Source organism: Tachysurus fulvidraco, chromosome 19, assembly GCF_022655615.1.
Source record: "Tachysurus fulvidraco isolate hzauxx_2018 chromosome 19, HZAU_PFXX_2.0, whole genome shotgun sequence".
Taxonomy (NCBI): domain Eukaryota; kingdom Metazoa; phylum Chordata; class Actinopteri; order Siluriformes; family Bagridae; genus Tachysurus; species Tachysurus fulvidraco.
In genome coordinates, this window is record NC_062536.1 from 5,072,019 (window position 1) to 5,097,789 (window position 25,771).

General features: G+C 39.1%; 1 protein-coding gene across 4 annotated transcripts; it reads right to left on the reverse strand.

Annotated features, from left to right (window-relative positions):
• Nucleotides 1-1,023: 1,023 nt before the first annotated feature.
• vegfab (vascular endothelial growth factor Ab) lies at nt 1,024-22,528 on the reverse strand. Of its 4 annotated transcripts, none has more exons than XM_047804093.1 (8): nt 21,751-22,527; nt 19,564-19,606; nt 19,056-19,252; nt 12,252-12,328; nt 11,963-11,995; nt 9,487-9,558; nt 2,605-2,751; nt 1,024-2,496 (listed from the first exon to the last, which is right to left on the reverse strand). In XM_047804093.1, the coding sequence occupies exons 1-8, from the start codon at nt 21,916-21,918 to the stop codon at nt 2,475-2,477; spliced, it is 759 nt and encodes a 252-aa protein (XP_047660049.1). In that variant the 5' UTR covers nt 21,919-22,527; the 3' UTR covers nt 1,024-2,474. The 4 variants fall into 4 exon arrangements, with proteins under 4 accessions (XP_047660049.1, XP_027007326.1, XP_027007327.1 ...); XM_027151525.2 differs by having other exon boundaries at nt 19,056-19,255; XM_027151526.2 differs by lacking the exon at nt 9,487-9,558 and having other exon boundaries at nt 19,056-19,255; nt 21,751-22,525.
• Nucleotides 22,529-25,771: the final 3,243 nt, after the last annotated feature.

The window sequence follows — 25,771 nt, forward strand, 5'->3', positions numbered from 1 at the left end:
AGGTTTCTGTGGACTGCTCTCAGCAACATAGACCAAATGTTTCCCGTGAATCAATTAGGCATTGCAAAACAATGATATTGTGTGTGTATGTGTGTGTGTGTGTGTGTGTGTGTGTGTGTGTGTGTGTTGAATTGGAAGTACAGTATTTGATTCGTTAATTTGTTGAAAGCTCTAAATATTGCCAAATATTTTTTTTCTCATCCCTCGCTGTATGTAGGAACATGTTCTCATGGGTCTAAAATTATATTATGTCTATTGAATTGTAATTTTTGAACCGATTTTTGTCTAAATTCTCTCACTCACTCACTCACTCATTCATTCATTCATTCATTCATTCATTCATTCATTCATTCATTCATTCATTCATTCATTTTCTACCGCTTATCCGAACTTCTCGGGTCACGGGGAGCCTGTGTCTATCTCAGGCGTCATCGGGCATCGAGGCAGGATACATCCCTGGACGGAGTGCCAACCCATCGCAGGGCACACACACTTATACACTACGGACAATTTTCCAGAGATGCCAATCAACCTACCATGCATGTCTTTGGACCGGGGGAGGAAACCCGAGTACCCGGAGGAAACCCCCGAGGCACGGGGAGAACATGCAAACTCCACACACACAAGGCGGAGGCGGGAATCGAACCCCCGACCCTGGAGGTGTGAGGCGAACGTGCTACCCACTAAGCCACCATGCCCCCCCCCCCGCTAAATTCTCAAATTTAATATAGTAATTGTCAATAAAACCAAGAAACTAAAAACGTGTATTCATCCTACGAAACCTTTAAAGAAGATTTTAAATCTTCTAATCCTTCAAACCATTTAATTACCGATTAATTATTACGCTGAAAACTAGAATATGTTTTTCTTCGTTTCTTTGAAAGACACGATTCTTTTGACACATTAACTTTAAGGTTAATATTTGAAAATTGCCCCAGACTACGGTTTAATTTAATTTCATACAGTATAAAGTATGTTTTAATGGAATTGTACCATAAAACACAATGATCAGAGAAAAGCACAGATTTTCAAACATTTTATAGAAAAAAAAGTAATATAATCTGAAAATAAATATACTTTACTACATTACACAAACACAAAAAAAGACCTTAAATCTAGACATATGTACAGGGAGTAAATAAATAACTGAGAATGTAAATAAACTAAACTTGGCAACCTTTTCTACATGACAACAATAAAATAAAAATAAAAAGTAGCAGGTGTTTGGTAGCCTAAGATTTCTTTTGGCTATATTTTATTGTTATAGGTAAAGAGCCTTCAAAACACACTCACAAGTCTAGTTTAGTTTCCCTGTCTCTCATACTGTACTACACACTGCCTCAATCTCTCTTTCTCTCACGCAAACACAAACACACACACACACACACGCACACACCTAGCTTTTTCTTAGAAAGCACACAACCCTTATATATGCAGAGAAAAACATTTTTGAGGCAAACTGAAAAGACAGAAATGATCAGCTGAGGGAATGTACTCGCTTTCTTCGGATCGTCGATCGACGATAAAAATGATTAGCAACAGATCAGAATATAACACTGCACATAAATAGAACCAATTAAATATGGACAGTAAGAATACTGAAAATATAAATTATGGACTTGAGGGGTCACGTGTTAAAATAATGGATATTAATAAACATTCGAATGACCTTGTGTGTTTGCGTTCTCCATTTTGTGATTCGCTGTAAGCTGAATGACAGAAAAAATAATATATAATAAAGATACACACAATTTTAAAGAAATAAGTGACCATAAATCTCAAGTAGTCATCTGTCGTTCAGTAGAGAATGAAGTCAAGTCACAGAATCAAGGCAAAGTGATCTCCGTATAGAATAAGTGGCATGCCTTAAAAAAAAAAAAGAAAAAAAAAAAGAAAAAGCAGATTAAACAAGATCTGTTGTTTGTTGTTGTTTTTTTTTCTTCTACGATTCTTGTGCCATTCATCGAAGAGACGAGTTACGCTGGATATCGAGAACAGTTCGGTTATCTTTCAAGAGGCCGGTCCTGACAAACTCCAGTCTTCTTTCACGTACGGTTCATTTTCAGTCCCATTAAAAAGTGTCTATCCGTTGTTGTTTGTCAATGTTCATATGAATGGATATGGAAACATGGCTAATCCAGTGATATGCTGCATCAGTGAGTATTCGTATGTGTAGCCAAAAGCACTGACGCGGCCAACCGTCTCAGGCAGCAATATAGCAGCAATTCTACGTGTACCGTTCTTTTCAGTCTTCACTCAAATCTTTACTCAATATACACATTTATGGTGATATTTACACGGGGAAGACTTGCTCGCTCACACTCGCTCACTCACTCGCTGTCATTCGAAGGGGAATGCTTCAAGAGTCCAGGGTTGACAGATCTATATTGAAGGTTCAAAGTGCGGTGCTATTAATTATTAGTGTTTATGCCTTAATTCAGGAAAAAAAAAAGCACATATAGGCTGATCACTCTTCATCTCCTTGGCTTGTCACATCTAAAACAGAAGTAGGATAAAACGGGATTAAAAAAAACCAGGTGAATCCGACTCAGACTGATACGACAACAAAACACATTCACACGTGTCACACATCCACTTACTCACCTGCAAGTCCTCTCATTGAGCTCGAGCTGCTTTTGCTTGCAGTCAGCCTCCGAGTGTTTGCAGGTACACTGGCATGTTTCAGGGTCCTGAACGTATAGCCTTTTTTTCCTCTCAGAACATGTACTGCAGCAGGGTTTACAATGAATACTGAGGACAGAGACAGGAAAGGGACAGGAAGAGAAATAAAAGAGAAGAAACGACTTAAGTAATATTTAAATATTAAATATTTTCATCATATTTAAATCAAATCAGTCAATGAGATGCATATCATGACTTGCTCCCGACACACAAAGATGCTTGGGTGAGTTTTTTTTTGAACAGGAAAAATCAGCAAGCAGTGAATTATGTTGAGCCGAGTCTCGGGGTAGTCATGGGGACGGCCCACCTGAGTGTGCGCAGGGGGATTTGGAGACGTTATGCACAGCGTAGCATGCACCTGCAAGCCCTGCTGAGGTGTGAGGCATGTAACCACGGTAGCCACATATCACCAGACACACATTTCCATTGGACATCTCCCCTCTAGCTCTACTTAAAGTCTGGCAATGCTTAACATCAATACACAAATCACAAAATAATAATAATAATAATAATAATAATAATAATAATAATAATAATAATAATAAAAAACGACTAAGAATAATTTTTATTCCACTCGGTGGTCCTGTATTTTGTCTTAAGAAAATATATCAGATATATAAACCACGTGCTCTGTACAATTTCACAGATGAGCCTGAGGTGCTCGTGCATTTCGTGTGGATGCCAGGCGATAGGAAAAGCGGTAATAGCAGAAGTTTATTTAATAATCAACCACGTTTATGCTAATGTAGTATTAAAACATCTATATGACGATTCCATTGCAAATAACGGAGAAATGGCATCTTATAATATACTGTAGGATCTGTGAATTCTCCTCCTGTCTAGTTTAATAACAGAAAGGGGAGATCTGCGTGAGTTCCTTCTGGTTATTCCTGTTGTTTACGATAATAATTGGTAGCTAATAAAACCCTTGTGAATGAAACCCTTATCCAGAGCAACTTACATTATTCTTTTAACCTTATTTTATACAACTGAGGAGTAAGGACCTTGCTCAGAGGCCCAGTAGTGGTAGCAAAGATGGGATTCAAACTCACAACCTTCCGATCTGTAATCCGATGCCTTAACCATTTACGTAACTTTTGCATAAGTGCTCACCATTTTCACAAAATGTAAAGTATACACAACGGGCTTAACCTCATTGTAAGGTAAATTAATACAGCCCTAAAATATCTCGCCATAAACGCAACTGCAGAGAACAAAACCCAAAACAAGACAAGCATGATCCAAGATTATTATTAATAACACAATTAATATTTAAAACCGTTCGTGAACTTGACCGACGTGATTCCACGAATCCTAACAAAGCTGTAAAGCTCTATAAAGAAGTAATAATAACTGAATGGAGTTTCATCAGGATCGACACAGCATCGCTTACTAAATTCTGTATGTTTATGTTGCCTGTATCTTTAAGGAACTGTCTGGCCATGTTGGTGTTGTATGGTATATAAATGTTGCCATTACTTTTTCCAAGACTTTTGTTCATGACACACAACAATCTCGCCGAAATATCATTGTACAATTAAACTCTTACATTGACTTTCTATGAATTTTGAAAGTTAAAGCTTGATTTAAGATGATAAAACATTAGTTACAGATATAACTGTGGCTCGATAAAGAGGAGGTAACCAAAAATGTGCTCTCATCCAAATATTTATTGATCCCTGATAGAGATTTACCATTAAAATAACTTGCAAGACAGATGTTTGGAAGCGAGCATTTCCACCATCTTTAGGTTAAGGGAAGTCATAGTAGGGAAGGCTAGTAATATTACCCACTGTGGAGTCATGAGCTACTTGCTGTCATTGGTAATGACAACGGTGGAGGATATTTGGGGGATTTTTAAGTGATTCCACTGTAATGATCAGCATTTATTATTAAATTTTAGTGATAAGAATTTGTAATTGTTTATATTGCACATGTAACTAGCTCTTACACAGACAGCTCTTATAATATAATATAATATCATATAATATCATATAATAATAATATAATAATAATATAATCAAAGTAAACATCACTGGATGTAATGCCAATTAAATATTATGTAGAGATGATTAAATTGTAATTTCTCAAAATCTTACCAGTTGAATATCCAGTGTTCGTAGGCCCCCAGTTACTGTATATCTGCACTTAGCTTTCCATTTCACCCTTTCTAACCATCAGGTATTGTGTATAACATCTGGATAATCCCTGACACAAAGATCCTGACTTACCTGAAAGGTGTTCAAAAGGATAAGTAGTGATGCCCAGGTAGCTTCAATGCAGAGCTCCTGGAGTGGCATGGTTCTACTCTAGGTAGTGCCCATGAGGGTGGAAAACTCCTCATGGAATTGAATGGCAAATCACAGTAAGGGCTGAATGTTCAGTCAGTTTGTATGCCGTGGTGATGATTTCTGTCACCCAGTGGGCCAATAGTTTTCCTCTGAGAGCTTTACTGAATCCCTGGCATGAGGGAGATTCCCCACACCAGGCGCTTGCAGGATTATGGTTGACTGAAGTGCCTAGTTCCTCTAGCTCCTAAACATTGTTATGTTTACAGAAAGGTGGCATCCACTGCCAAATCGCCCAGCACAGCACAGCCAGGAGGGACATGCTAGTGTCTAGAAGCCCCTGCAGATATGGCTGATACATTAAGCACTGGGCAGAACATCAACTCCAATTAATCATTCTTGGAATAAATCCCATATAAGAGCACACGTGCTAGCGGCTCTGGGATTCAGGATACTTTTTTGCGACTACTAATTAGAGAAATCAAAGTTGCCACCAGTGATGATCACTTTCTTCTTATGCCTGTCACACCATTGCCTGAAATATCAGGACAAGGCTTGTGTCTCAGAGCAGGTGGAAGAACCTGAAGAACCAGAGTAGATTGAAGTGATTGTACTCATTTTTGTGTGTACGGAATTATCAACATTTGCCATGTTTAGCATGCATAAGGAACCAAAGAACCAAGGATTTCCAGGAACCAATTAGGTTTGCTGAATTCTAGAAGGTGGCAGAAGCTGCTACGCTGGATATCGAGACACACCCACGGGCACTCAGACAAGGCACATGATTGGTTCCCGGCGCGAGATCTGAGCTGATCGGTTGAGCATCATCGCATCCTCTCCCAGCTTCTTCCCTTGTTGTATCTCGCCACTCTCGTTCATGCTGTCAACTGTGTCTCGCGTATCGTGTTCGAAATTACCTTTTCGTTAAGCCCTTACAATGCCTCCTAAGCGCCGTGCCTCTGCGAAAGATTCCTCTAGTGAGCCCAAGAGGAAGATGATGACCATCAGTGAAAAGGTCAAACTTAGGGAAAATCCTACTTCGCGGATTTCCACCTATCACGAGGGGTTCCGGTCCCCATTAACCGCGATAAACGAGGGATCACTGTACATTAAATTCTGTAGTAACCACTGAACAGGGGAGCAAATGTAGTCCACAAAGGAAGAAACATCATTACAGATCAGAAGGTTGTCGGTTCAAATCCCAGGTCCATCAAGCTGAGACTGTTGGGCCCCTGAGCAAGGCCCTTAACCCTCAATTGTATAAAATGAGATAAGAAGAGAAGTTGCTCTGGATAAGGGCATCTGACAAATGCCATAAATGTAAATGGAACATAGAACAAAATAGAACAATGATTACAAGGATTATTATTATTATTATTATTATTATTATTATTATTATTATTATTATTATTATTATTATTATTATCAGCTCCAGAATTATTGGCACCCTTGGAACATGGGTTGAGGAAATGTTTGTTTATGGTTAATTAGCTCAACTAAAATATAGAGAAATCTAACATTTGAATAAACCACACACACATTATACATTTTAACGAATCCACCGGTCATAGTTATTGTTACCCCTGAATGAAGCACCATGTAACACCTCTTTATGGAACCTTAACAGCATGTAGACTTCTTTAATGCTTGATTCTCTTGAGTTCACCTCATAGGTTTTCAGTGCATTTTGATTACAGCTTGATTCTGTGGCCACTGACCCGATTTTGTGCACTTAAACCTTCTTGGTAAATTCAGCTGGATTTAAAATCCAGTGATACCTCTTGCAGTTCATGGTGACATTTTAAGTAACAAGATTCTTTGGGGCTTCGAAGGAAAAAAAAGGCCCATAACATCACAAATCCTCCACCATAATTAGCAGACAGGATTAAGGCCTTTCCTGTATAAATATCCTTCATTATAACCAAACCCTCCTCTAGTGTTTGTGTTTGTTGCCCAAAAGCTCTATTTTTGCGGTATCTGACCACAGAACGCAGTTGCATGCAGTGCTCCATCTGTGTCTAGGGCTTACATTTGTCATCAGATGCAAGAAAAGGTTTTTAAATAGTTTGTTGGCATGGATGTGTTGTCTTAGTGTGCATTAGGAGACTTGATGACCCTCATCTTCTGCAAATCTTCTCTAACCATGATCCCTGGATCCCTGGTCTCTCTAACCATCTTCATTACTCTGCGTGGGTGAAAAATACACCTGTGTCCTGTTCCAGCCAGGTTCATTACAGCTCTAGTTGATCTTAATAAGTCTTAATCTTCTTAAGTATCGCCCCGACCGGACATGGGAATTTTCAGGCACAGAGCTATTTTTATAGCCATTGCCTACTTTATGGAGGTCAAAACAATTTGGTCTCAATTGGTTGAAGTATTCTGTAATTTTCTCTTTGTTTTTGAATGACTAATGGAATTTGGCTCCAGTGTCATATCAATAAATGACTCAAGAACTTAAAAAAGGTTAAAAATAGAACTTTAAATTCAATGTTTACATGTTTAACATTATATTCCAATTAGTAAAGATTTGTGTTGATATTCAAATTGCAACAGCGCCCTTAAATACACACTTGCCTCGTGGGCTATTTCAAAATATGCCATAGCTTTGTCTTGGACTTTGACTACCTTTGTTTGCAGACAACATTAATGTTGTTACCTTGTATGCTGCTTTCTTTAGTAACTCCAATTCTTTTTGTAAACCATTTTTTTTCTACTGACACAATAAAACAAAATACAAAATAAATGTCTAAGACGATTTTTTATAGAAAAACAAACATAGTGTTCCTAATACATAAAATACTGTATGTATTATAAGACTTTGTGCAACCTGTTACAGTCTTAATAACTCTACAACACCTTGTTCATTCATTCAAGATTATAACAAGAAGGTCAGTAAGAATGTCTAATGGGTCACTGCGACAGAATTGATTAGCAAAGAGAGGAGATCTTATAAGCTTAGAGTGGGCTATTCTTTGTAGGGGATTTAGTTATTATGTGTATTTCAATATTTTTGACAAAACACATGGATGTGCAGAGCAAAAATCTGTGGTAAATGGTTTAAAAAAGATGTCCTCGTACAGGAACATCACCCTGCCTCTTTACACTTTATCTGCTCTTTAACTAACCCCAAAAACGTCTGCTTTTGATATTAAATGCGATCATAACCAGGAAAACTACACAGTGATGTCTCGGACCAAACTGATTGGTTTACAGAACTCATAGGTTTGAAACCGAACCAAGAATTGATCTCACTTCTTATCAAAGCTCAACAACACAGTGATGTGGGTAACACCCGCTGATAAAAGACTAGAAAAATAACATTCAAGACATAAAACATAGGACAGACTTGAAAAAAAGACAGAAAAACAATAGCCAAGATTTCAACAAAGATCTTAAAGGATTAGTATCGTTATCTGTAAGCAGCATGCAGCTGGAGAAAGCAAAGGGCGCTCTGTTACTCTGTACATCTTGTCCCTTAATATATTTCTTTTGTTACCAATCAGAGCTGGATTTGCTGAGGACTTTTTTTAAGACAATTTTTGGTCAGTACAGTATACTTAAGCCAGTTTCTGCATGCTAGGGGTGTAATGATCTGACTATCTGAGTTGTAGTAGATAGTAGTCTTTGATTGTAATCAAATCAGAATCAAAATCCCTAAACTACCTCATGTAGAAGCCCGATGTTTACACTAGAGGTCTTCACGGGTCCACTTAGATCCGAAAACCCGAGGTCCGACCCGAGCGGGTTCGGGTCTAAAAGTTTCATGTGTGCCTCGGACACGGGTCGGGTATAATAATAGCGGCATCGGGTCTTGTGTAATTTAAAATTAATGTGTTTTAGCCGAACGGACCCGAGAAGACCCGAACTGCTGTATCTTGTGTGTGTGCATCGACTCGAGTCCTTTTCCAACCGCTCCTCTGTTTGCCAAGACCGCTTGCGACACGTGGCTGGCGACGTGTGGCTGGTGGTAAGTTAATTTTCGTTGAAACAGACCTGTCAATCAATTTTGAATCCCTCTGTAGCGGTTACTTTAGTGTAGAGTTACAGTATGCAACATTCAGGTCCACTCGGGTTAAAAAAATTGCTGTCGGGTCGGACTAGGAGCTAATTTTTCCGGGTTTGTCTCGGGTCGAATCTTTGTTAAAAAAAAAAATTATGCACGTCGTTTTTGGGTAAAAAAGTGATCCGGGTCACTTCGGGTCAGGTACATTTCTTTAGACCCGAGAAGACCTCTACTTTACACCCCTACATTTCTTTGTACTTGTCAATTAGCAAATCAGGCCCTAAGTGTGAAGAAGGTTAGGCTGGGGATTGTAGCTGCGTTGCGGTTTTCGATTTGGTTCTTTAAACAAAATTGAAATTAAGTTCTCAGTATGTACTTGCCATGGATTAATGCTAATTAATTGTGATTTTGGTTAATTAAAGGAGATAACAAATCTCCTCCCAAATTAATCTGATGACCAAGAGCATAACACTCAGGTGCAGGTGGGTGGAGGAGAAGGCTGAGGTAACATACAAATCCCGCATTTTGTCGCGGTTTTTCTTTCGCTTTCCCTTTTGACCTTTCCCCTTGCCTTTCCGGGGTTTTCTGGAAAAGGAACAAAAACAAACAACAACGAAGTAGAACAACTGAATTGGGGAAAATGATGCAACAGATAAGCAGCCAATGCAGAGGAAAATAATAGGGGGAATAAAGAGGCATTAACTGACTCACAGAATGTTATAGAGTCTAATTCCCATGTTATTATATATATATATATATATATATATATATATATATATATATATATATATATATATATATATATATATATAAAAGAAGAAATAAATGGGGAGACAATACAACACAACACTAATGTGATTTTTAAAATGGATGACATGGCGGATGAAAGTAGAGACACAAATGACAAATAATTCAAACACATTGAGGATCAGTTTAAAATATGGCCCAGAAATGGCAACCTGTTATTTGATAGTAAGCAATGAAAGTTACATGTGTTTTGTTTAATGAACAAACTGCCAGAAATTTCTGAATTTCAATTGAATCGGATCTCCTTCCTGTGGCGTCAAGCTGATAAACAAAATACCTCACATTCCCTTCTACTAACGGTGACCAACCATGTGGACACATCTAAAGCCAGTCATTCCTTACCCGGACCCTTCCTTATTCTGTATTCACAGTAGACGTGTGTCAATCAATGATAACAATTTATTTATGGTTACTTACTTTTAAAAAAAATGAAGTCGTGCTGTTTAGTTTGCCGTTTTTAAATGGATCACGATTATTATACGGAGAGAGAATAACAGCTCGATCGTGGAGAGACTTAATGACCTTAGTGCTCTAAATTTCTCCATAATATTTAGGTGCAAAAAAATGAATGAACCATACAGTATAAACTTGCTCGCTGTTTAGACGATCATTCTTCACGTCGAGATAGTTTTAGTTGTATGTCATAGACATACTTTACTTAATAGAGAGAAAACAGTACTTGATGGCCTTTCATTGTTTAAACTGTTTAAATCTAATATTTCAGCATGAATCTAATGTCTTAGAAAATATAACTTCTCAATAGGCTTTATAGGCTTAAATGCCTGAGATTGGTGACATGTACAGTATTAGCTATTTACTGAGACTGAGGGATGCTTAATAAGCAATAGTCAGATGACAAAAAAAAGTAATATAACACCAAACAGTAGTTGAGCTTACAAAATAATATGGTTCAGATGTAAACGTTACGATGTGCATCCAAAATAGACCTTTTTGAGTCTGAACACCGCTAACTGAAATGTCAAAACATCCCAAACCTCATACAGTATAGCTCTTTATCCTGAGAGAACTTTATAACTCTACAGCTTAAAAATGGATCATGGACGTCTTCGTGCAGAATACGAAGCTACTTTATATTCTTCATTTTGCAAATTAAGAGCACAGATTTCTAATCGACGTTGGTAAGGCTAGTTGAGTTGGTCAACACTTAAGATTATGTTCTTCTTGAAATCTTCGCATGAGCTCCTAGAATATCCAAGTAGATTTATAAAGAAGAAGCTGTATTCGGTCAGAGCAATGGTTCTGCTTCAGGCATTGTTTAACTATTAAAATGTGAAACTCTTATCTGCGGTCGCTTTAACTGATTGTTATGCGATGTGGTCCAGAATCCAGAAGGAAGCTTGGAAGATAATTTGCATATTATATATTGGGCAATAGTAATGAAATCCATCCACTGTGTTTTATAACCATATATTTCCCGACGGCTAGCGCACAGTTGTTTACCAGACAGCGTAACAACATTCTCCAGTATAACCTTTGCCTCCAGACACCACTTCGATATTCCTGACCCGCAAAACAAGTTTCTCTGTGAACGCCACAAAGGACAAAGGTACCGATAATTTAGGGGCACAAAAGCAGATGTTGATCTTGCTAAGCTTCCTTTCAACTCTGAGATAAGGAAGGCAGTTTGGTGTCTTAGAAGAAAATCATAAAGTGTAGAAGCCAGAATCGAAAGCTCGCTCTTATCTGAGACCACTAAAGATATCAGAGACTATGAACTCGCCATCAACCGTTTACTTTAAATCATAAAACGGTTACCGAACGTGTTAGCATTAACACACACACACCGTGAAATGCTAAATAGTGCTGCACTGTAAATCCACCGATGTCGAATGCTCTTTGGCAAAGCTACCTTTATTACCGAATCATAAACTACACTTATGCAATAAACATGAACATTTATACTAAATAAAGCTAACTTCTGTGAATGACGTTAATTGTGATCGATCGCTGATGATTATGATAAACATTACTAGATAATACATGGCAATAAACGTTACAAACAAGGAGAAAAATACGTCAAAGCTCTAGATAGGATTCATATTCCGGTCCGAAAGGAATGAGAATGGAAAAAAAGAAAGGAAAAGAAATGGAGCTACTGATACCAGACACAGTCTCTTGCCAAACAGACAGACAATCAGGACTTGAAAATGTGTGTACTTACTTGTCTGTATTCTCCTGCATTGCTTTCTTTACTCTAAAATGAAACAGAAGGGAGAGAGAGAAAGAGAGAGAGTTACGTTTCTGCGTACCGTTTTGGACATCAACAGGGCTGAAAGTACAAAATTAAAAAAAGCTGTGCTGCCTCTAATCTCTACACAAGGTACTGAAGGTAAAGTCAGGAAGCAAACCTCTACAGATTACTGCCCACGACTAACAGTAAAAAGAAAGGGAAATGTTCAAGTTCAACATAAATTCAACATGCTGAGATTGTGTACAGTAAAATGTTGTACCTGCATTCACATTCAGTGTGTTCTGCAAAACTCATTGGATAGTTGCGTTTGATGCGCATGGGTTTTAATTTTTGTACCTAAAAAAAATAAAAAATAAAACAAAAAAACACCATGACACATCCAAAATTATATTTATATATATATATATATATATATATATATATATATATATATATATATATATATATATATATATATATATATACACAACAGGCTTAACATTTCATTCCCTTCAGAATTTTGTCCTTAAATAAAAAAATGTGTGGTGATAACCCATGTATTTATTTATTATAACAGTCTGTAATTCCTACACTGGGGCTTAATAACACATTCATAAGCATTTATATAAAGCTAATGATGAAAAGTCAAGTATTTTTTTTTCTTTTCTATAAGACGTTAAAGAAGAAAGTGCCCGTGTTTCCTTCCATGGAGTGTATAGTTATTTACTTATTAATAGAAGTCTGAAATGAAAAATGCTGTTTAATTTGAAAGTGTTGTTGGTGCAAAGGTGCCAAAGAGGTGCTAAGGATCTCATTTTTACACACAGTAGCCAGACGTCAAAGACTGTAGGTGATACGGCTAAAACGCAGATGCTGGCTACTCCGTATGATGATAGATTATAAACCTCTGTACCGTGAAACACGTCTTCAAACAAACTCAACACGACACGCCAAGGTTTATTCAACAAGCCCTCGAACTGTTAATCGGGTTCACATTTACGGCACTGTTCGGATGCTAACAAATGCTAAAAAATACTAACAAAACGTCCTCTTACGACATTTGGCTTTCATAAATTCACACTCCAGCATTAATAACGATTGTGTTAAGTAGGTCAACTCCAATATTCATTGTCTGAATATGTGCCTAAGATTCGCATGAATAAAACATTTAACATTACAAACGTACAATGCGGTGCAATCGGTGTATTAGAAAGGAAAGGATTACACAACTAGATTTGTAAAGTTTGTCGCGATAAAACTTCGATGTTGGCTTTGACGATGCAAGTATTCGCAAAGGCCGGTGCTTTTTGGAGGCGAGTGGAAATAAGGGTCAGTGTTACTTTTGGAAGCAAGTAGACAGAAAGCTAGGGTGCATATGATGTCATCCGAATACTCTTGAGGAAGTGTTTTGATATGTCACATGTCCATGTTGTGCTAATTATTTTTTTCATGTGACATCATGTGATGTCATCAGAATACACGTGAGGAAGTTCCTGAGTGTTTTGATATGTCACATGTCCATGTTGTAAAAAGTTTTTTGATTTTGCATATGTTTGGGGGCGGGGCTGCGGGACAACCGGAAGGCCAGTCGGTACACCTTTGTTCAGAGCATCACCCTAAAGGAGCTGGCTGAGTTTGGTGTAGATAGTTCGAAAGCTTGCCGAGTTATAAACCTCCAAAGTTTATAATGGGAATCTATGGGAAAATAGGCCACTTTGAGACCCGGTACCTGAAGTACCGGTACTCGGATCGCTTAGAAAGCCCTAGGAGGAGTTACTCTTGATAAATTTTTGTCTAAGCTTAAATAGGAAAACAGAATGTTGGCTTCTACAAAGCCAACACAATTAAACATGCCTGCTGTATGTTGTTCTGGTGGCTTCATACAGTAGGTGTTTTCCACCTAGGCCTCGTTCGGTTCTTTTAAATCCTGTATTCTCCTCTGCCGTACATGGATGTCATAATAACCGTGATGCCCAGGTGGCGTAAACACAGCAAAACCTTCACTGAAGCTTCCAGTTTTTTTATTTATAAGAGAAGTCTACTTTTTCAGAGAAAGAAGTGTGGGCTTGAAAAAGTTAAAGGTTTATCACACCTTATGTAATCTAAGTGGTCTATTTTATGACAAACTACTTTATTGTGCAGCTCCTTGAATGTAGTATGTGCTTTTCAAATAAAGCTTAAAAAAGAAGGCAAATTATTAGATAATACGTACGTAAGTGCGAACAGCACGGAAACGAACGGAGAAAGACGTGAGACATTTTGAACGAGAGAAATAAAATACCAGATTTTTCTAGTAGTGAGTCTAGATGGAAGAAGAAAAAACCCCAAACTATTCATCGTGTGTCGTTCCAGTTTTACTCCTTTTTACTCCTGTTATTATCACTCCTTTGGGAAATCTGTAGTAGAAAACTTGCATCTTCTTGGAGGGAAATATTTGATTTGAACTCGGTTGATTTGCATTTACAATACGACGAGGGTTGATTTGAGATTGTCGACGTGTAAATAAAGGACCAGTGGGTGTTAATAGGTAAGTATGAGATCATACTGTACGCTAAAGGCATTGTACTGTAGGAGACCAATCTAGGCTTGAAGAGATGGTATTGGGGCAAATAAAATATTTACATTTGATAAGTGACGCTGTCAGGGACTCAGCCCGGACTTTGGCCACGTGCATGTATTTACGTTCCTCGTCACGTGTCTGCCCCACCTTCGTCTGCCCCTCCCTGTCTCCACACCTGTTTCCTATTGTGATCACCCTGTCTATGTAACTGTGCCGCGTTGCCTTGTACAGCGCGGAATCTACTGTTGTCTTTGTCCTGTCTCTAGTCGTGTCGTGTTTCGTGTTTCCTTTGTTATTAAACCCTGTTGATTTAGCTGTCCTGCGTTTGGGTCCGCTTCCTTCCCGCATTCATGACAGATGCTCACTGCAATATCAACACGCTGTATTTAAAGGGTGGAATTTTCCAGTAATAACAAGTCGCTCTGAAGCTTTCTAAAGCACTATTCGGACGGGATTAGTTTTACGTGGGGACGTGGAGTAATGCAATTTTACCTCAGGAAGTCTGTGATATTAATTGGCCAATTCGCACGGGACAAGACATCTCAGTAAAACTAGCAGAAGTGGGAGGGGTAACTCGCTTTACACACCACAGTAACCTCCTTGTCGTCATGTGCGTATGACGTTGCTTCCTGTTTCAAGCGCCTCCATGCTTGCAAAACGCGCCAAAAACTACTTTTAAACAGGAAATGACAGAATTTTTACAGCGGGTCTATTCGGACGGGATCAGTATTACCTGAGGTAATTTTTCCGGACCTTTTTACAGAAGGTAAAAGTCGCTGTAATCTTTACTGACATTGTCCGTAATGATTACCGAGATGGCACATTAGGACGAGACTAAAATCACCGAGAAGCTCTGGTAATAATTACTTTACCCCCCACGTCCCCACGTAGAACTAATCCCATCCGAATAGGGCTTAGTCTTAGTATTATGAATATTATATTTCATCGTAACGTCGTTATCGGAGTGCACGTGTACGTGGACTATAAATAAAAACAGTCACATTCCCGATCGCAGACTTTGAGGTTTGAGGCTATAACGCATTAAGTACATAATCATTAATCCCTTAATCATTATTTACATAGCTACAAGTCACGACCGAGTAGGAAGCAACCACAGTCTATGCATGCTTAGAACAGACTGTGTAGTGATAGCAGGAAAATGGCACACATACAGTACTGTATATTCAGAATTATTGGCACCTTTGGGTGACGACTGAGTAAAAGACAAAGGCGTTTTCAAACGTGTAGCTATTTTAATACCCGTTATCTGATTTATGACGTACAGCATACATAATCTGGTATCATTTCATGGATGACTTCCTTTTCCAGGGTTGCCAATAATTCTGAAGCCGACAGTTTGCAAGATGCAATTGAGCCAGGGTACAAAGGTCAGAGACACAATGATCCATAGCCATATATCCATACAGAATTTGATTCCCTACGCCAAACAGTCCAGACTACGCTGACAAGCTAGTTCTGCTGACCTCCATAAGAAGCAGTGAATCTTTTAGGATCCAGTGGCTCAAACCTCCAAAGATACAGTAGTGTTGCTTGTGCTATATTTATTATATATTTATATATAAGTGTTTCTTGTTGACCATATCTATCCTGGTCTATTCTTGGTTTTATCCCTGGGTTTCACCTGTGCAGATTGCTTGTGTTGATATAAAGGATAAACCAACATGAAGACTAAAGAGTTGTCTCTGAAGCCGAGGAATGAAGGAGAATCCATTTCACAAGCATTGAGCATAACCAGGACAACAATTAGGAATGTCCAGGGTTTCCTGGACAACCAGACATCGAAAAGGTCCACCAAGGAAAACAACAGCATTTGATGACAAAAACATTATGCTGTGAAGGAAAACCTAACACCAACAGTCAGTGATTTCAACAGCTACCTCCACAGGGCAGGGTGAAGGTGTAACATTACACAGTTTGTCTTGGAGAGCAGAAACATGGAGGTCATAGCACAAGATGTAGACCAGTCATCAGCAGTGGGAATCGGAAGGATAGTATGGAATTTGTAGAAAATAAAAAAAATACAAAGACGGGCCAAAAAAAAAATCCTGGAATGAAGATTAATTTCTACCTCCAAGTATCGGAAAGGGGGGCACGGTGGCTTAGTGGTTAGCACGTTCGCCTCACACCTCCAGGGTTGGGGGTTTGATTCCCGCCTCCGCCTTGTGTGTGTGGAGTTTGCATGTTCTCCCCGTGCCTCAGGGGTTTCCTCTGGGTACTCCGGTTTCCTCCCCCGGTCTAAAGACATGCATGGTAGGTTGATTGGCATCTCGGGAAAATTGTCCGTAGTGTGTGTGTGTGTGTGTGTGTGAATGAGAGTGTGAGTGTGCCCTGCGATGGGTTGGCATGCCGTCCAGGGTGTATCCTGCCTCGATGCCCGATGACACCTGAGATAAGTTCGGATAAGCGGTAGATGATGAGTGAGTGAGTGAGTGAGTGAGTGAGTGAGTGAGTGAGAGTGAGAGAGAGTATCGGAAAGGCCAAAGTGTAGACAGAGGATTTAATCATGATGAGTCAAACATGGAGGATATCATGTCATATGGCTTGGACTATTTATCTTTGTGATGTAGCACATGAAGTTAGCAGCAGAATGACTTCAGATATCTGCAGAAATATTCTGTTTACCAATTTACAGGGAAATCCATCCAATCTAAATGAGAGGAGCGTCTTCATTCAAGACAATGAGCCAACTCAACAAAGGACTCCATCAGAGGGAAAAGTGGACGGTTTAGACCGACCAGGTCAATAAACCAATTAATCAGCATTTCGCATCCTGGAGCCGAGACCGAAGGAAGAAACAACCTAAAACGAACCGAAAGAAGCTACAAGCATACAGCGGGTTGGTGATGTCCAAAAGGTCACTGGATTGATGCAACAGAATATTTAGTGTTATTCACTTTAAAATACATGTTCTCAGTTGGTTAATACATCTAGATATAAATGTCAGGTAATAAATGCTGAAACTCTGATCTATCATATCATATTTATGTTTGATCTAAACTGATCAAACATAACTCAAAAATCAGTCTTTAGTGATTAGCAAAATAAAAAGAATTGGCCTTGAATATTTAACCATTTATTCATTTACTACCGCTTATCCGAACTTCTGGGGTCACGGGGAGCCTGTGCATCTCAGGCGTCATCGTTCATCGAGGCAGGATACACCCTGGACGGAGTGCCAACCCATCACAGGGCACACACACACACACACACTCTCATTCACTCATTCACTCACACACTACGGACAATTTTCCAGAGATGCCAATCAACCTACCATGCATGTCTTTGGACCGGGGGAGGAAACCGGAGTACCCGGAGGAAACCCCCGAGGCACGGGGAGAACATGCAAACTCCACACACACAAGGCAAAGTCGGGAATCTAACCCCCGACCCTGGAGGTGTGAGGCGAACGTGCTAACCACTAAGCCACCGTGCCCCGGCCTTTATAATATCGTCATCAGAAATGGTATATAGTCCATAAGATTTAGGTGTCTACCGTTGGATATTGCGTTTAAATGTAACCATGGAGGGTTTATATAGAACAGCCTAATTGGCTGAACAATGTTGTAATTACAACATTGTTAAATTAGTATTAATATTAGTATTAGTAGCATTTGGAATCTGTTGCAGTTAAATCTCAATACGAGTCCAAAGAGCTGTCACAGCCAATGAAGCAAGCCATCAGTAAGGTTTCTTAATTTGGCACAATCTTCTAAACAAAATAAAGAACACTCAGTTGAGCTCAGGGCCACAGAAAACAACTCTGGGGGATGACGATAAAACTTCACTTTTGCTGGTGAAGGAAAAAAAAGAAGAAAATAAAAAGCCTCGGTGTTCAGCACACTACAGTGCAGATGGACAATGACATGAAGCACACTCCAAAAGCAACCCAAGACTTTTTGTAGGCAAGGAAGTTGAAGTGAATCACCTGATCCGAATCTAATTAAGCTTTCGTTTCACAAGCTGAAGGCAAAACACCCCAAGGACAATCAACTGAAGACAGCTGCAGTAAATGCCTACCTAGAATCACCAGGGAAGAAACTCAGTGTAATCTAAAGGGTTCCATCATGACAAGCGGTCATTAACTGACAAAGGGATTTGTACCCGATCACAGAAAAGGACAATTACGTTTATAACCATTTATCCTTTAATTAAAGCTGAATGTCTTTAAGTAGGTCACGTTTGATATATACTGAGGTAGACAGCCAGGATAACAAAAACTGTGCCGATGTCCGAATGTACGGCATATTTATAATTAATGTGTGGTTGTATAATAGAAAGCCCCAGGATAATTTTTAAAAAATAAATGGAATACTTTTTGGTTAGTAAATTTAAACTTAGTACATCGCTAGCCAAGTAACTTAGATGGTTGAAAGTTTCTCTAGTAAAACCTTACAAAGAACAGGGTGCTCGGACAAAGCCGATATAGACAGAAGCAAAGTAACACGAAGACACAAAGACACATGATATAAATCAAAGCAGACGAAGAGTGAGCGGCTTTCTGACCTCCATAGTGATGTTGCGTGTGGCAGTGGGTTTGCACTCCAACATCTCGTCATTGCAGCAGCCAGCACAGCGCATGAGCACCACACATGAAGGAATGAAAATGTGCTCGATGTCTTCGGGATACTCCTGATGGACCTCCACCAGCATCTCCCGTGGTCGGCACATCGACTTATTGTAGACCTCGGTAAAGGGTACGACTGCTGCAGGATACAAACCCAGTTGTGTTGGAAAGTGAGTGATAATACTGTCTGATATTTGTGTGAAAGTCTAGTTTTAGAGGGTTGTGAGCCAATTGGTACCAATCGGTACACACGATCTACACACAACCAAATTAAATTCTGTTTTGTGTGAGAATCAGTGCAGACATTTTTATATTTGCCCAGCAGAGGGCGCCCTATTCATGTAAATTTAGACGCGATAAAACTTCAAAATAAAATTGCTTCTGTAATGATTTATGAATATATATTATTATTATTTTTTTATTTATTTATTTTTATTCTTAACTTACCCTCATTTGTGATGCCTTCATTCTCTTTGGGGATATAGGCACTCTGTGGAAAAGAAATCAATGTAGTCAGAACTTGAATTAAAACTTTTCAACGATTTTACTGCAAGGAAATAAATTGATGCAAAATAACAAAACAACTTATGAGGCACAAATTCAAAACAATGCTATTTTAATAGATGGAACGTCTCTCACAATTGGCTTATTCTTATTTGAGTTAGAATTACCGGCATACACTTCCTACATAATGTATTTGGATGCCCTGCTTGCCATCTTTAGTAAATCCTGGTTTCTGTCATTGAATTTACTGCACTGCCTATAAATTTAGTTTGAAAAAAAAAAAAGTCTGGCTCTCTCAGGTACTGTAATGTCATGCAAATATCACTGATGATGCAACCTCTGTCATTCATTGCATGTCAGTTCCTACAGTGACGTAATTTTGGGATTGCTGCCAAAGCAAGGAAAACCAAAAGCTATCCAGCTGAAAAAGGAAATATTCACTAATCCATGACAAGACATAGGTACAGACTATGTAAAGCTATTAAAGCATTACTCCTATTCATGAGATTGTACCCAATCGTAGTTGGCATGAAAGTACCATGCTATCTTTGACCTACATTAATGCAACATAGATTGAATTACAATGTCACTTGCCTGCTTCACCCTAATGAATAAAAGCATAAAAAAGTTGGCCTGAAACATGGTTAAGTAAGACAATTTGGCAAAATATAGGACTCTAAACTGGGTGTTACCCAAGTTTGGTGTCACATTTCTCACACTGTCAAGCTGTTTCATACTGTGTAAATCTAATGAAATAGCTGCTATTGATAGGGTGCGCTCTTTGCTCAATTCCCAATGGCTAAACAATGATCTGGTTGTCAAACACTCCCACGTAAAACTCTGTGTCTTGTTCCGTCATGTTTTGACTTGCAAAGAAGCACAGTTTTCAAAAAATTAAGGATACATCTCAAGCTGTCTAAATAAATCCACGCTGATCATCCCATGATGTAACATAAACTAATACACAGTTACACATGAACCAGCTTATTAATGTAATTACTCCACCTGAACCTGAAGTGACAGTTTAATTCTGTTAACATTACAATCCACTGCTATCTCAGTAAACCCTCTGCCTCCCTGCTAACTCCATCATGCTCCGAACATGCTCCACATCTTCAAAGTGTCATCATTAGCAGATCTATTCACACAGCACAAATCCCCAGTGTTGAACTGATACCCCGATGCTGAAAACCTAAAATAATGAATCAACTGTTACAGCGTCCCATTGTGTCCAGTTGGACTTAAATTAACACTGTGGATATTGTATTCACCACTGGGGATGTTGCTGTGCCCAGTGGAACTATCCATCTTGTGCTAACTCACTTGATATGTTTTAAGGCAATGTGTGTGTACACATGTGGTCTATGTCAGTACATGTTTCAAAACAGGATGTTTTACTTTAGTCAGGTGCTCAGCTACTACGATCATTAGTAAAACACTGAAAGTTGTCTGAGATTGAATATGATGAATGCCAGAAAACACAGGATTAGGATCAGATCGGAACACAACGCATAGACTACTAAACATATATAACTTTAAATGTACAATGAAGATGAACAAGAAATGCCAAATGCAAAAGCGTTTATTGTTGATTGTAGGTGTTAACTTGACACAATGTGCTCGTGATTAGTGAAAGGACAAAAGTGTCTAAGCGTAATGGTCAGGCACCCTGGGTTTAGTCTGGACTGGCACAGCTCCATAAGAACACTGCGCCTTTAATATTACCAAGGTGGCTTGACAAGGCCTTCACAAAAATCACACTCTCCTCTTCAGTCGAACGAACACACACACACGCACGCGCGCACACACACACACACACACACACACACACACACACACACACACACACACACACACACACACACACACACACACACACACGCACAGACGCGCGCACGCTGGTAGTAATTACCGCCCAACCTTCAAGTTCATGATGGTTATCTCAAAAGAAACGCGTGATCAGAATAAGCAGTGTTCATTTGCAATAGGATATTATACATTTAGTGAGGTGTAGACAGGAACACGGTCAGTGACCTCAGTGACAAGGACGTCCTTGTCAAACGCGCTGCTAGTGCGATCCAGAACGCATGACAAAAAGTACACAGTGTGAGCGCGCACACGCAAACTTACCTTGACAGCTGAGAAATAGAGGAGCGTCACACAAAACAACTGCAACAAGCGCACGGCCAAGTTCATGACTGACATGGCGCAACGCGAAAGTCGGTTTAAAATCCTATCGTATGATAGGCGAACTTGTTCAAAAGCATCAGAGAGAGTCTCAGAAAACAGGGCAGACATGGATAGAGCTTCCTAAAGATGGGGGTCAGGAGAACTAACCAGGCTAAAGTCCCATTTTGGTCCCACGAGACAAGACACCTGATGGAAAGGATAGAAAGGACAGAAAGGACGTCTGCTTCAACTGTTGCCGATGATTTTCAAAATATCCAGAAACGTCAGAAGCCACGACGCGAATCCACTCACATGGTCCCGACGCAAAATGAGCTTTTGCTCAAACGGCTTTACAATCCACATCACAGTAGGCGAATAATCCCATGATTTGACTTGTCATTCGGCTGGTTAATTTTTTTAAACGAGTTCGAAGGGAAAGTCGGACTCTGATGTAACTTTGAGCTGTAGTGGCTCAGTGGATCACAACCTGGCAACCCCTTGCGCAAAAGCTGTAAGTGCCCGGTAAAAGCTGGGATGTTTCTATCTGCTGCTGCTGAATAAAAAAAACTTCAGATCCCGCTTCCTGGTGGGTTTCCAGCACTTTTACCACCAATGATTTTTCTTTCTTGTATTTTTTTTTTTTTTTTTTTTTTATGAGTCTTTGAGTCGGAGACGTGACACCGCGCGCCAAGCTAAAGCGGCGCACTCGAGGGGTTTCAACTGTCGGTCACTCGGGCAGCGCACAGAGGTTGAAACTCCATATGAGCGTATCTGATTGGCCAGTACCGCGGTGGGCGTGTCAACAAAAAGCTTTTTCTTTTTGCAAAAACGTGTCAACGCTTATGTCTAGTGCGGCATAACGCAGCAGTCAAACTAAACGTACACCTTAAAAGATAGAAAAAAAACCCCAACTACAACTGGGGACTAGAACACTCTCAATCCCTTTTATCTACTGCAATATAAAAGTCCAGTGCTGTTTATCGTTTAAGATATAAGATAGAAATGAGCTCTTTATATATAATATAGAACTTTATATTTAATTGTATTATTATTATTATTATTATTATTATTATTATTATTATTATTATTATTATTATTATTATTATTATATAAAATAACTACTGGATTTCTGCACTGCAACGTACTGAAGGATCACATCACCTTATTAGACTTGAACACAGCCCATAATTGCCATGGATCAGTTATGTCAATGTGTTATAGGTGCTTTCCTAAATTACACCCCTTCATTTCGTACTTAACACCGATGTCCTCTGGCTGAAATAGCACTAGGCTTCCGAGTGCGTAAAGAGGAATGCGCAAACTGAACCGGACTCTTACAGTAACCACATGACCACACGAGTACAGCACGTCGCCTCTTTCGGGGCCGGTCTGCCATAATCGGAAAATTAAGGTGTAATCATATCATATTCGTCATCGTGTGTGTGTGTCTTTCTCCACGTACAGGTGTGCGTGCGTGCATGCGTGCGTGCGTGCGTGCCAGTCGACCGGATCTCTATAGCGTGCGATGTGCACGTGACCTTATACAGAATCATTCATTCTCCAACTGAATGGCGCTCTTGGAGCTCCTTTTCGGGGCACATGCATCAAAGTGTAGGTGCCCTGTAACTATCCTAATGTTATTTTAGAGTTCTACCCTAAATAGACTACCTCATCACACGTGCCTCTCAGTAACAGTCCCCAGCTAAAAAAGAAAAAAAGAAAGAAAAAAAAGATGAGGATGAAAATTTTTGAAGGTTTTCCATAACCCAGTGTTTTAATTTTAACTACGATTAGGACAAATGTATTCTACAGGTTAAACCTTTCCCTTAAACTAGTGTTGAGGCTTGACATCAGGCAAAACTGTGTAGTTATTCATACTGGGCTGTGTGCCACCATTTCACAAAGTCTCAGGCCTCCCATGCATTCTGGGTCCAAGTCATTCATACATTTTGCTCTATTCATAAAGAGGAAGTGGCGCCCTCTGCCTGTCATAATGTATATTATTTCATGAATTTATGAATCCTAGCCCTGGGTAAGTGTCCACATTAGTACACGAACTAATGACCAAGTTCATGTTCATTTGATCGAAGCACGTCTTGTTCAGTATTTTTAGACAAACATTGGGGCACGTATCAATGGGGAAATAATGCTAGTTTACTAATTTGGTGGAAGCATATTTGTATATTTATTTTACGAATTGTGTATTTTTTGTGCATATATATATATATATATATATATATATATATATATATATATATATATATATATATATATATATATATATATATATCCCACTTTTACCTCCTACCATATTTATCTCATTTTCTTAAATAATGATTGACGGCTCTTGATGCCATCTCTCTCTCTCTCTCTCTCTCTCTCTCTCTCTCTCTCTCTCTCTCTCTCTCTCTCTCTCTCTGTGTGTGTGTGTGTGTGTGTGTGTGTGTGTGTGTGTGTGTGTGTGTGTGTGTGTGTGTGTGTGTGTGTGTGTGTGTGTGTGATAAAAACAGTGGCACTCACACACCTCTGTTTAACATCTACTGTTTAGTCTGAGTTACAGGTGCAGCCTTGGGCTGGTGTACTGTATGAAATAGGTTGAGAGAGGACAAGAAACAATTTGCGATAACACACCAGTAAAAGAAACAGCCAAGTGTCTTGTCTGGACAAGTGTTTGCACGTTTGTTAGTGTGTTTCACATCAAAATTTAATTGAAGAATAACAGAGAAAGTGTGGACTCTTGTTACTGCTGACTCAGTTAAAATGTTGGCAAGGACAGAGCTAATGAGCTTTACACTCCCATTACATTTTTACTTAGGACTTCCCCCCTTCCAAACGCACAAAAGCAAAGGCGCACACACACACACACACACACACACACACACACACACACACACACACACACACACACACACACACACACACACACACACACACACACACACACACAGCAAAAACATAATAGTATCCAAGTTCAAGTTCAGGTCTTGCTGTATGTATTGTATGAGAATTTCTTATTAGTAATTTCATTACTTTATTTGTCACAACTAACTGTAGGCCATAAACTCTCAACTAAATACAAATAAATGGTTTATATCAGTGCAGGTCTTATCTAAATCAGACTTTTTTAAAACCTTATTACTATACTAGTAATTCCTCAAAAGAGAACAGATCTTTAAAGACTTCTTGATGTGAGGGCCTCAGATACAGACATTTAAACCACTATTACTCCTCACCGGTTGCTTCAGAATTAGCTAAATGTTTAACAGCAGTGTTTCCCCAACTGTGGTTCTGGGGTGCTTCTACAGAACACATGTTAGTGTTTTACTGCCACCTCCTTCTTAATTTCATAAAGGAATTGCTAATGAGTTGACAAGTCGAGCCAGGTGGGCAAAGAAAACAGCACAATGTTATTATGCATTATGTTTGGAGGGGGTGTTTGAGGATTAGTGTCAAGGATCACTGCTTTATAGTTTGAATAGGCCCTTATAAGAATGCAAACCTTTTTTTAAATAAATCTTTCTTTTTAAATATATATAGCACAAACTTTCTGAATTCATCCCCAATTAAAAAAAAAAAAAACATAAGTCAAACCTGAGCATTGGGAATCAGATACACAGACAGATTACACAGACAGACAGATACAGATACACAGACAGACACATTAATGAATAATAAGCATCAAAGTTTGAATGTAATGTAATAGTAAAAAAGAAAGACTTTTATAATGAAGTGTATAATGTCCCCTGATTATCTTGAATCTACACGTGTTTAAGTTCGAGTTTTAAGGGATACCTTAGAGCCTGTATTTGCTTTGAATTTATAATATTGCATGTTTAGCTTTCGCGCTCAGTTTCGTCAAAGGTAAGCATGCAGTGTTATGTAATTCAAGATACCTTTTCAGTTCTTTCTGACTCCTGCCGTCTCTCTGATGTTGCAGATTAAACCGGTGACCCATATTACCACACCAAGCCCCAGGAGAATA

What these genes read in the sequence shown, in the direction of transcription:
- vegfab (XM_027151525.2), bottom strand. Translation starts at nt 21,918, where the DNA reads ATGTCTGCCCTGTTTTCTGAGACTCTCTCTGATGCTTTTGAACAAGTT. An exon ending in TGAAGGCATCACAAATGAGG is followed by an intron (nt 19,256 to 19,563) that starts GTAAGTTAAGAA and finishes TGTATCCTGCAG; the next exon opens with CAGTCGTACCCTTTACCGAG. An exon ending in ATGCAGGAGAATACAGACAA is followed by an intron (nt 9,559 to 11,962) that starts GTAAGTACACAC and finishes TTCCTTTTCCAG; the next exon opens with AAAACCCCGGAAAGGCAAGG.